Source organism: Falco punctatus, assembly GCF_963210335.1.
Source record: "Falco punctatus genome assembly, chromosome: 17".
In the NCBI taxonomy this organism is placed as follows: domain Eukaryota; kingdom Metazoa; phylum Chordata; class Aves; order Falconiformes; family Falconidae; genus Falco; species Falco punctatus.
The window spans coordinates 3113107-3124689 of record NC_137597.1 but is presented as its reverse complement, the minus strand read 5'-3'; the positions used below and the strand labels follow the sequence as shown (position 1 = coordinate 3124689).

Here is an 11583-nt window from a genome sequence, read left to right as displayed (position 1 = left end):
GGCAATGGTTCCGCCCGGCGCGGTGACGTCAGACGCAGCATGAGATCGCGCATGCGCAGTGGCGGCGGCGAGCGGCTATGGCGGCGGCGGCGCCGCTGCCCCCGGTGGCCCTGGCGCCCCCTGGCGGTGGCGTGGGGCGGGCGGCGGCGGGCCCGGGGGGCGCTGCGGGCCCGGGGGGCGCTGCCCGGGCTGAGGGTGCCGAGGGGCTGTTCGTGGTGCTGGGAGCGGGGCTCGCCGCCGCCAGCCACCCGCTGCTCTACGTCAAGCTGCTCGTCCAGGTCCGGGGCCGCGGGGCGGGGGGGGGGCACGCGAACCCCATCTATAACGGCGGGTCGGGACCCCACTATAACGGGAGGTGTTGGGCTCCTATATAGACCCCCTATGGGGACCTCCATGCACTAGGGATTGCCATATATAGCCCCTCCCCCCCCCCCCCATATAACAGGGGACCCCCTGAGCAATGGGAGCACCTATAGAATGGGGGAGCCCCCTGTGTCACAGGGGATGAGGCCCCACTGTATAGCGGGGGTCGCTGTGTAACGGGAAGACGAGGGCAGCTATAGAATGGGGAAGCCTGTGTAATGGGAGGACGAGGATACCTTCTATAATGGGGCCCCCTTATATAGCAGGGAATAGGAACCCCTATAGAATGAAGGGATGAGGACCCCTATACAGTGGGGTCTCCTTTACAGTGGGGGCATTGGGACCCCCTCCTGACAGGGGATGGGGACCCCAGGTGCTGGGGGGACCCCATAAAAACAGGGGGGATGAGGCTACCCCCTGCAGTGGGGGGTTCTGTATAAGGAGGGATGGGACCCCCCAGTATAATGGGTATTCTGAGTGTCTCTAGTAGGGACCCCAAAAATGGGGGGGCTGAGGACACCCTGTACCCTAGGGAGCCTGTGGCATGGGACCCCAGTTGATCGGGGGGTGATGGGGGGAACGTGGCCCTTTGGCAGCTCACGGATGCTGGGCTCGAGGCAGTGTGGCCTGAGGGCTTCGGGAATGCCGGGACGGGCACCTGCTCATGGGATTTCTCTTCTAGGTTGGACATGAGCCACTACCTCCAACCGTTGGAAGAAACGTCCTGGGAAGGAAAGTCCTGTACCTGCCCGGCTTCTTCACCTACGGTGAGTGAACGTCCCTTCCCTCCTGCCCAAGGTCCTGCCCAAAACCGGGGCTGGGAGCTGCCGACCTCCAGCAGCGCTCCCACCCCGCCTTGGGATCGTCCTGAGGCTGTGGCGAGACATAAACCATCACACCTAGTTGTAAGGCCATCAGATCTACCTACCTGTTGTTGGGGACAAGGAGGTGGCAGCCCTGGCGTTGGTGCTGCATCCCCTTTCCCGTGGCACACGTTACTCTGGGTTTACACCCTAGCGGGGAGGGTGGCGGGGGTTTAGGTTTGGTGGTGGAGGGTTCTGTGTGGGTTGGAGATAGCAAAGCGTCTTCCTTCTCTAAAACAGCCCTGCAATAACCTGGGCTCCCTGCCCTGCTCGGTTGTGTTGTAGATGGAGCCCTAAAGGAACAGAAATGCCAAGAAAAGGGAAGGCAATCTAGAAAGAAAAAAAAAAAAAAAGTACTATTTTTCTTTCTTTGCAGGTAGAGCAGCACAGGAGAGGCAGGTGAATACTCCGCGACCTTGGGGGTTGCTCTCACAGCGGCTTTGCTGTGGGGAAGGGGAGTACACAGTCCCGAAAGCCCAGTGTTGGGCTGGTCCCAGTGCCCGTGGGGTGGGGGCAGCCAGTGCAGGAGCGGTAGGACAGCGCTGCAAACCTGTCCTGGGACACCGGGGGAAGGAAACGCGCCGGTGCTGCCCTTTAGAAGATGCATTTTCCCAATAGGTTGAGAGCGTTGGGTGATGGAGATGTGCAGAGCCTTCCTGGCTTCACTTGGGACAGCAGAAGATGGGGGGCAGGAGTAGTGAGTAGCTACAAGCACGTAGTGGGTTGTGTTCCACCTTGTTTTTATCAGGGAGAAATTGGATCTGTTGGCTTTTTTCCTGCCTGGAGACCTAAGGAAGTTTGCCTGGGAGAAGGTGGTGGGGCAGGAGCTGAACTGGGGTTGGAGAGATCCATATTAAGCCTGAATCTGACCCCTGGGGTGGGGGGAGGGGGTGACACCACACAACACGTGAGAAGGTCCCTCCCTACCCTGGTTCAGTCCAGACTGCCTCGTAGCCCTTTCAGGTGAGCAAACCAGCCAAAAGACGAGTAGCAGCCCAAAATATTGGAGCTGTCCTTCCCGATTAGACAGATACAACAGGGAACACTGAAGGATTCTTTGCATCTGATGTGAAGTTTATTTATCGTTGTTATAATAAATCACTTTGGTGGGGCCCGCAGCGCGGCTGCCGTGCCACGCTGAGCTCCAGCCTGGTTTTGGTTGAATGCTGGAGGTGTTTGGGGTGCTTTCCGTGAGCCGGCCAGTTCCCAGCTGACGGCAGCCCGGTGTTTTCTTACCCAGCCAGACACATTGTGGAAGTGGATGGGAAAAGAGGCCTCTTCCGTGGTCTTACTCCTCGCCTCATCTCAAGCACTTTATCAACCATCACCAGGGGGAGCGTGAAGAAGGTAACGGTCGGCTTCTCTCTCCATAAATCAGCTTGCTGGGTCAGCCGGTGTTACCGCAGGGAGCCAGGGAGTCTGCATGTGCCTATGCCCAGCCACAACTGCACGTGGAGGGCTAAAGCACCCATCCCTTTCCATCTCCTAAGGGCCTGGAATAATCCTTAGGACAGGAGAACAGTGCCCATATCCCCAAAAGCTGGGTTTTTTTTTTTGAACAAGTTTGATTTAATTTGAACAACCGCTTGCTTTTTATCTCTTGTAAGCAGTTTCGTGACCCCTCCTTTCCCGTTTTACTTTCCATCCTTCTCGTATGTTCCTTCTTGCCTGTTTTTCTTCTCCTCCCATCTAGAACGCAACTGCTCTTGGTTTCCTCCTGTCCTCGGACATTGAGGATTTGTGGGTCAGCATCTCCATCCGTTTTGACCATATATTTCTTCTCTCTCCGCTCAGGCCTTTCCACTGGAAGACATGGAGCATGTTTCTAACAAGGACGATGTGAAGACCTCCCTTAGGAAAGTGGTGAAGGAGGTGAGAGGTGGATGTTGCACATTGAGTGACCAGGGAGATAGCATTGGGGATGTGCCTGGAGAGCAAAGGAAGCTTAAACCGTGGGCTGCGGGTGAAATTATTTGAAGAGAAACTGTAGGTGAAAAGGCTGTGGTATTCAGTAGCTACTCTGTGTCCAGCTATAAAATATTTTGTTGGAACAGAGGTTTATTCAAGAGCAACAGATCTCAAAAGAGGGACCTGAAATGGGTTTCACCACGCTAAGAGAAAGGGCCTGATCTGTGCCGGTGGAGCAGCACAGCTCCTTGTACAGGGGTGATTTTTTCTTTCCTTCCCAGACATCTCACGAGATGATGATGCAGTGCGTGTCCCGGGTTGTCTCGCACCCGCTGCACGGTGAGTCCTGTCCCTCTGCCTGGCAGCCCTCTCCAGGCTCAGGATCGCCCCGAAACCTTGTTGACTTGACGCGCTTCTCTCACAAACAGCTTCGTACGAAACCGCAGAGCGGACGCAGGTCTGAGCCCTTGCTTAGGGAGGCAGATGCTTGGGTTGGCCTTCAGGGACTAACCCAGCTGAGCAGTGAGGTGCGCCCTTCCCATTCATCCAGGAGCTTGTCCTAGAGATCCCGCTGGGGTTAGGGCCAGAAATCCTTCCCATCACACAGCCAGGGGGAGGGCACTGGTTTCTGATGGGTCTTGCAACGCTGAGGACCGCTGAGAGGAACTGGGGGTGGTGTGAGCAGAGGGAAGGGAGGGCAGAAGGGTCAGGGTGCATTGTCCTTCACGTCCATTGCAGCCCAAACTGGATTTGTTGGTCAGCCCTGTGTTTCTTTCCTCCTAGTGATCTCTATGCGCTGCATGGTCCAGTTCGTGGGCCGGGAAGTAAAATACAGGTGAGTGGCTGCAGCGCTGAAGGGTTTAGGCACACAGAAGCGGGAGTCCAGGAGTCAGCGGTGCCAGGTGCTCCCTGCAGTGGGGGATGTGGCAACCCAGGAGGTCTGGGAGACAGAAAAGTGAATCTGGGCTGTGGTTAGAGGGTGGGGGACAGGACATGGTGGGGGCTGGGCTCTGTCCCCAGCCTCCCTGTGGTTTGGCTTGTGTTCATGGGGATTTTGGTGCTGTAACTCACCTCTGCTGATAACATGGTGACTCTCCTGCCTTTTTGCTTTAGGTGTTAATAGAAAGGGAAGTCAGCAGAGAGGCAGGCTAGGTGATACAAAGTGCTGCTGCAGCCCTGCTAGTCTGCAAGATTTTCTCCAAACCTTTTCCAGTAATACCTGCCTCTCTGCAGGGCAAAACTACACGTGCAGCCATGTGAAAGCGTGCTGGACACGATTGCAACTAACCAACCACAGCCAGTGCGAGTTCCCAGAGGCAGGACAGGGTTCTCGGGCTGAGAATCAGCCTAATCAAAGCATATTACGTGCCGTGGCTGTGGCATGTGTATCCGCTCACGCAAAGCCAAGCGGAGTTCTTCTAGCTTCAGCATTTGACCAGTTACCAGCAAGCTGTGTTGTCCCAGGTGTTCCTGCAGCCTGGCAGAGCGCGGACACAATGCTCTGTGGGTTGAGAAGCAGCAGCAGAGCAGAGCTGCCCGCTGCATTGCTGGCTGGTGGCTGCAGAACGCATGCAAAGCTGCGCAGGACAGAGATGGAGCAACCTCGGCACGCTTACAGCTCTTCTCCTTTCTTGGCAGCGGTGTGTTCAGCGCCATTGGCAGGATATTTAAGGAAGAAGGGATCCTGGGATTCTTTGTGTACGTGAGTTTGTTTAAATACTTTCTCCCATAGTCCGGTGGCTCTCCTGGCTGCCCTGCTCACCTCAGAGTCGCACTGAGCTCCCCCATCTGAAACCTTGTCTGACCACAGGACTCTCTCATCGCTCCCAGAGCGCAGATTAAATCTGTGCCTTTGACAGCGCTCCAGTTTGACCATTAAGGTAGCCCCAGATCTTATCTTCAATCAAACCTGCAGAGCCCAGAGAAAACCCCGTGTTTTTTCTTACCTTTCATTTTCCCTTGACGCTTCTTTGTGTTTCACTGAAGGGCCATTTAAAGCATTTGTTTGTGCAACAGGCACCGAGATCAAGTGCAACAATGAGACCCCTTGTTGAAATCAAAGCCAGGGCCTGGATAAGAAGCGCATTCCTCTGAGGAGCACCGCGGGTGCTTGTAATGAGCAGGTGGTTCGTGCCAGCAGCAGGTTTGCCTGTGAGGAGGGAGCGTGATGCTGCCTGGGTCAGTGGCATTGCTGCCTGGGCCAGGAGGAGCCAAACCCCCTTTCCAGCTCTTAGGAAGTGCGGTGAAGCAACGCGGTGTTGCTGAAGTGGAAGTCTAGCAGACGTGTTTCTGCTTGAACCCTTAACGCTTCTTCCTTTTCTTTCACTTATATATATAAAAGCAGAGCCAGCTGCTGCCTCTGCTCCTGGTGGGGAGATAACTCACTTGGTGACGTCGATAACAGTAAAGGCAGCTCTGAAACGTCAGGAGGGGTTTTCAGGCCTGATGCCTTTGGCTCTGCAGTCACAAAATTTGGGCCTCCAGATGAAACATACCTGCAGCAGGAAGAGGCAAGCAGTTGCAGGGGGTCTCACCCCATCCTTCCCCCAGGGGAAAAGGCAAGGGGTCTGCAGAGACCCCATCAGTTGAGTGTTACTGCATCTTCCTTTCGCAGCCCACAGCTTCTCTGCCGAGCTGTGCAGCCCCGAGCCTCCTCCATTAAATACAGGTTCCTCTGGGATGTTCCCTGTACACGGGGCACGGCCGGAGCAGGCTGCCCGGCAGCCCTCCCTCTCCTCCACCTCCCGAGGAAGTTAAGTGAAGGGAGCCGCCGCATTCCCTTCCATCCACATAAAATAAACACTGTCGGTAGCCTAATTAAACTTAATAGTTCACATGAAAGGCTTTAACACAACCCAGAACGTCTCGGGAGGGCTCTGAAGTTATACGTGCTCTGCCACCCCGCTAGGAAATCGCACTGCTGCGAAGGGAGCACAAAATGCATCTGTAGGACCGAACCGCTGCTGTTCCGCTCTCAGCCCTCCAAACCCAATCCCAGCACATCCACTCCCTTAAAATCATTGTGATGCGCTTGTTGCTCGTGGCCTCGGAACCTCTGCGCAGCAGGAACAGCGGCACCCGCTCACCCTGGGTGTGTGCCTGGCTAGAGGTAAAGACTTTGCAGGGGATGGGTTTATTGCTTCCCCACGGATCTGCAGCGGTCCCCAGGAAGGTGCTCCCTGGGCCCTGAAGCTGCTGCGTGCCGTCAGCTCAAAGATGCCTCGTCCCAGCTCCCCAGCACTGGGTTTCTCCTGCTGGGTTGCATCACCGTACATCACGCAGGCTTTCTCATCTGCCTGCTGCCATTTCAGCTTTTAATGACTTGTCATTTTCTAAAAATACTCCTAGTCCAGATCTCCTTGGACATCTCGCCAGGCGTGGGAGTTGTAGCACAAATGAATTTGGGTTTTTTTTAGTCCCTTTCTGCAGCTCACTCAGACTCTTGGTCTCCAGGCATCTCATAAGCTCAGGCCCAGCATCCGTTGTAACTTCAATGATGGAGGAGAGGGAGGGGTGGGATCCTTGTTGCAAATCGAACAAACAAGCCAGTGTATCAACAGATAAGTAGGGTTTTACTTGCACGGCTGCCACGGCTCAGCCCTCTGTTTCTGGACTTTATTACGCCCCTGTTGTATCTCCAGCAGCTCAGGAGTCTGCCTCAGACTTGACTTTGAACTAGAGAAAGGATTGGTTTTTTTAAAGGCTGACTGCAAAGCAGACCAGAGCTTTGCTTTCTTTGTGTATTGCATCTTTTAAGCCAGCAGATCTTCTATTGAAGACTTCTGCTGTGCCTAGCCCCCCAAGACCCACATCTCCAGAGCTGCTAGGACCTCGACAGTACACAGGTTGTCTCCAAAAAGTATTAACCCTGACTCCAAGCAAGTGAAGCTGGCTGGATGGGAGCACGCAGTCCCAGAAACAAAACTGGTCCCCTGCTCTAAAGGGGCAGCATCATGTTTGGGAAGCAACGAGTGACTCAGGCCCTGGCATGCTCAGAGGTTGTTCTTCCCAGCCCAGCAAGCACTCGTGTGGCTCTTAACAGGCTCACTTTCACAACTGTCTGAGCACATCTGCTGGTGAAACAGGTTTAACGCACACCCGGATCCTTTTGCACAGCCAGAGGAGGAGGCCCTGTGCTCGATGCCTGCGCTGGTGCAGCAGATGCTGCTGAAGCACTGACAAACCAGAGGAACCCTCAGAAATGTTTTCTTGATGTTTTGGTGCCATTAGCTGCAGAAGCTGGGGGTGCTTGTGCATGGATGAGAGGCATAAACCAAAGCAGCTGCGCTCCCAGGTGGCAGCAGGGACTGGGAAAAATGGAGGGGCTGAAGTGCTGCCCCCAGTTAGTCCCAGTTTGCAGTAGAACAGGTTTTGCAGGAACACCACCCCTCATTTTAATTTCTAGGAGAGAGATTCCACAAAGAGATGAGCTGCTCATTCTGCATCCAGAAGAGCATCTGCAAGATGCGCTTAATGGCACCACTTCATCAGCGTCTTGCTTGGGTTTCAGAGCAGGAGTTGGACCAAGGAGGAATTTGGGGTAGAACAAGGGGACTTGGCAGAGCCGTGCCCAAACGGCAGATCCAAGCTTCTTACTCCAGACCGTCCCTGGCCGCACACGTAGAACCGTTGTGAAGGCTGGGAGAGCCCTGCCCTCCAATCTCCCCTTCTCCCTTTCATTTCCTTCCAAAAGCAAAGATGTGTTTTGGGGGAGCGGGGTTCCTCTGCGCTGGTGGGGGGAGGGTGGGCACCTCAGGAAGCATTGCTGGGATCATTCTCCACCTCACACCCTCTTTTTGCCATTGCAGCGGTTTGGTCCCTCACATCCTGGGGGATGTCATCTTCCTCTGGTGCTGCAACCTCTTGGCTCACTTCATCAACACCTACGCGGTGGATGATAACGTGAGTGGAAGCGCCTGATGGGGGCCCCATACCAAGCACCTGCAGTTGGGAGGAGTTTATAGGAAGCAGGAGCTAATTTAATACAGAAAGGACACTGGGCTTTAGATAAAGCCCCGTGAAGGTGCTAAAGATGCTGTGTCTGCTCAGGGCTGTGTTTCAACTGCAGTTTAGGGGATCAGTTTTGATAGCAGAAGTCTTCCCCGATTCTCAGCTGGGATGCAGTGCTGCTGCTGTTGCTTTCTGCCTTGTTCCCCTGCCCCACGCCCTCTGTCTCAGGTGCAGAGGGATGCCACGCAAGAGTGACAGCCTGGTGTCATCTGCCTCCTGCACAAATCCCTTTGGTTTCTCCTTTCAGTTCAGCCAGGCATCGGTGATCCGGAGCTACACAAAATTCGTGATGGGGGTACGTAGGCAACTGCTGTTTCTCCCCTTCTGTCACCTGTGGGGTGAGAGCTCGCGGTCGGGGGGCAAAGGCTGGTTTGTACTTGACATCCAAACGACAAACCTTTGCTAGCATGCAAGCTGGAAACAGCTTTGACACGGTGAACATTAGACAGGCTACCAGTTTTCTGTGCTTTCAGATCGCTGTGAGCATGCTGACGTACCCGTTCCTTCTCGTGGGAGATCTCATGGCAGTGAACAACTGTGGGTACGTCCGTCACACGGAGATCTGAGGCTTTCCCCTCCTTTCTTCCAGCCCCTTGTCTGAATCCTCTGCTAACGATCGCAAAGCTTTCATACGGAACCCTAAACGATATGGCACCTTGCACAGCTGGCTCGTTCCCTGTCCCAGGTTGCTTATAATTTTAGATCAGAGGGCACAGACAAGAGCAGCGTAAAAGCTCAAGCGGAGAGAAATAGGGAGAGTGGTGGTGGTGGTGCAGTCTGATCCGAACTAGACCGGAGGCAGAAGGCGTCAGAGGGACCGTGCTGGCTCTGGGGGTGGCACGAGGGAAAGCAAAGCCGTTAACGTCGCGGTGGGTGCAGGCAGGAGCAGGAGCAAGCTTGCTTTCCCAGTCCCACCGCCGCAGGAATTCTTCTGCATTCACGCTTACGGGACGGGGACTGGATCCAAGCCGCTGCTACTAGTATTTTCTTGATATCTGTTGGCTTTTGAAGGTGTAGATACAGCATCTAGTCCTGCACTCTTAACGTATCCAGGTAACGCTCCTTGTTTGTACACTCCAGGGGTAATTAAATTACATGATCTGTTGCATTGTAAATAACGAGCTGGTCATTTGGCCTTCAGCCCAGCGTGGACACCGTTTCCGTGTCCTTGCTTACACTTAACTGCTGCTCTTGTGTTACCCGTCTGGATAACGTGAGATCTGTACAGACCGTCTCAGCTATTTCTTGTTGCCACACAGGCTGTGCGCTGGCCTCCCGCCCTATGCTCCTGTGTTTCCATCCTGGATCCATTGCTGGAGGTATCTCAGTGCTCAGGTGAGGGAGTGGGGCACACACGGGGCTTTGGGCTCCCTCTGCTCCTTCCCGGGGTCTCCAGCACTGCCCAGAAAGTGCTTGTGCTGCATCCTCGATGCGCTTTGTAACCTACGTCAATCCTTCCAGTTCTGCACTGGTACCAGGCATGGAAGTACTGGTCTGCCCGTTACATGCCCAGAACTTGCTGTGTGCAAAACTTGTCACCAAGACATTGCACACAGCAAAGCGAGGTGGCTCTGCCCGTCGCCATCGGCCAGCCCTGGGGGGAGTACCCAGCGCCCACGGGGCGGAACCCCTTTCTCCTCCGTAGCAGCCCGGGGTGCTGAGGCCCTGCGGCCGGCACAAGCTGGTCCCTGTTAAACCAGCTGCGGTCCCTTGGCCGGGTCTGGGCACGGCTGCCCTGACCCTGTGCTCTCTCCTCCTCAGGGGCAGCTGTTCCGTGGCTCCAGCCTGCTCTTCCGCAGAGCGCCCGTGCCAGCCGCCTGCTTCCACATCGACTGACTCCTCGGCAGGGAGAGGCGATCGACTTGGACTTCTCAAAGAAACCCTAAGCTTGTTCCGATAGATTTCTGGTTTTTTTTTCTTTTTGATCCAAAGTCCGTGGTGCCAGAGCAAGACACCTCCTCTCCAGCAAGGCCGGCAACGAGTTGGCTTCTGGACATCTGGCTTCAGGCTCCAGCTGGACCAAAGCTCCATCCTCACGGCTGTCTCAACCGGGACACGTAGCAGAGAAAGCAGGAGGGCATTGTCTTGTCTCTTTGGTCCAGGCTGTAGCTCCGGAGTCACTGGGAAAGTCCAGGAATCCAGAAAATGCCGAGGTACTGAAGGAGCCAGCCCTGAGGTGCAGGGACAAAAGCCCGAGCTGAGAAGCAGCCGGAGATCCGAGGTCGCCTTGCTGGGAGTGCTGTGGCAGGTGGCTCATCCTGGGCGAGATCAACCTTATTTAATATTTTGAGGGTACCAGAACACCAGGGAGGGTTCAGCCTCCCACGGGCACGAAAGGGAAATTACAGTTATCAAAACACAAAAGGGAATCAGAGTCCCGCTACAAAGAGCGGCGCAGTCCCAAAGAGACGGGTATGGGCTCGGTGTGGGGAGCGCACGCGGGGAGGGCTGCGCGCTGCGGCAGCTGCTCCGTGAAGGCTTTTTGCTGCGGGACAGGCTGCGTGGAGGATACACCCGACGGAGCTGCTGGGTGTAACCTGGACGGGCAGCCCCTACGCGTTTCTCAGGGGAGATGGGTCCTGGGTTCGACTGGCGTGACTGCATCGCACGAGCCTCACCATGAACCTGCCGGGCTCCTTCCGAACCCCGGCGTCGCGGCTTCGCCGACGGAGCCGCGCGTGGCAGCGTCCTGATGATAACAGCTACACCCCGAAGGGTTCCACTTGCAGGAGGGGCACTCGGTCGGTTGCTGTCTGGAATAAACGAGCTGGCCAGAGGCTTGTGAGACATCGGGGTGAAGGGCTCCTGGTGCACACAGGAGCACGGCTCAGCGCAGCAGAGCTCACTGGTGGCAGCGGGGCAGGATTTACTCTCAGCTGCCCAGATGAGACTTTTTTTTTTTTGCACCGGTCTGTGCTGTCACAGCAGCCAGACAGATTTCCTGTTTTGGTTCCCCCACGAAGCAGTTTTGCACAGAGGTTGCCGCACTCTCTGGGAAGAGGTTTTGTGGTCCTTGAGCAGGTTCCCGTGTGCTGCCGGAGCAGCAGCTGGGGTCACATCTCATCCTGGTCCTCTGGGGACCCCAGCCTGCCATCGCCCAGGGGTTTTCCTCCATCAGAGAGGTTTGATCTGCACCTCCCAGCCAGGGCTGGCAGGATGGTGCTGGAACATTCTGGGACTGGCAGTCCCCACCCAGCTCCCTTCAGTGTGGTGAAGTTGGTCCCGTTTGTCCTCCCTTCCTCCTATACAGTTTAAGTTACAGTAACAGAAGTTAAATAATGCATGGCCCTGTTCCCTACCACCAGAGATTATTTCAAAGAAGGTTTAACTATGCTCCAAAATACAGCTGTAAAACAACAACTGTTGGGTGGTTTTTTTAATTATTTTATTTATTTATTTTTTCCCCTGCATAACAGGCTCCCTCTCTCAGGGAAGGTTT

At 55.2% G+C, this 11583-nt stretch overlaps 1 protein-coding gene across 3 annotated transcripts; it reads left to right on the top strand.

Moving 5' to 3' along the window:
• The first annotated feature begins 32 nt into the window (after nucleotides 1-32).
• MTCH1 (mitochondrial carrier 1) lies at nucleotides 33-11504 on the top strand. 3 transcript variants are annotated; one of them, XM_080367282.1, is made up of 12 exons: nucleotides 35-278; nucleotides 1046-1130; nucleotides 2467-2573; nucleotides 3021-3098; nucleotides 3416-3473; nucleotides 3918-3969; nucleotides 4599-4832; nucleotides 7943-8036; nucleotides 8392-8439; nucleotides 8618-8685; nucleotides 9404-9479; nucleotides 9906-11504. In XM_080367282.1, the coding sequence occupies exons 1-12, from the start codon at nucleotides 78-80 to the stop codon at nucleotides 9978-9980; spliced, it is 1176 nt and encodes a 391-aa protein (XP_080223408.1). In that variant the 5' UTR covers nucleotides 35-77; the 3' UTR covers nucleotides 9981-11504. The 3 variants fall into 3 exon arrangements, with proteins under 3 accessions (XP_080223410.1, XP_080223408.1, XP_080223409.1); XM_080367283.1 differs by having other exon boundaries at nucleotides 37-278; nucleotides 4773-4832; XM_080367284.1 differs by lacking the exons at nucleotides 7943-8036; nucleotides 8392-8439; nucleotides 8618-8685; nucleotides 9404-9479; nucleotides 9906-11504 and adding an exon at nucleotides 7540-7831 and having other exon boundaries at nucleotides 33-278.
• Nucleotides 11505-11583: the final 79 nt, after the last annotated feature.

What these genes read in the sequence shown, in the direction of transcription:
- MTCH1 (XM_080367282.1), top strand. Translation starts at nt 78, where the DNA reads ATGGCGGCGGCGGCGCCGCTGCCCCCGGTGGCCCTGGCGCCCCCTGGC. An exon ending in TTAGGAAAGTGGTGAAGGAG is followed by an intron (nt 3,099 to 3,415) that starts GTGAGAGGTGGA and finishes TTTCCTTCCCAG; the next exon opens with ACATCTCACGAGATGATGAT. An exon ending in ACACAAAATTCGTGATGGGG is followed by an intron (nt 8,440 to 8,617) that starts GTACGTAGGCAA and finishes CTGTGCTTTCAG; the next exon opens with ATCGCTGTGAGCATGCTGAC.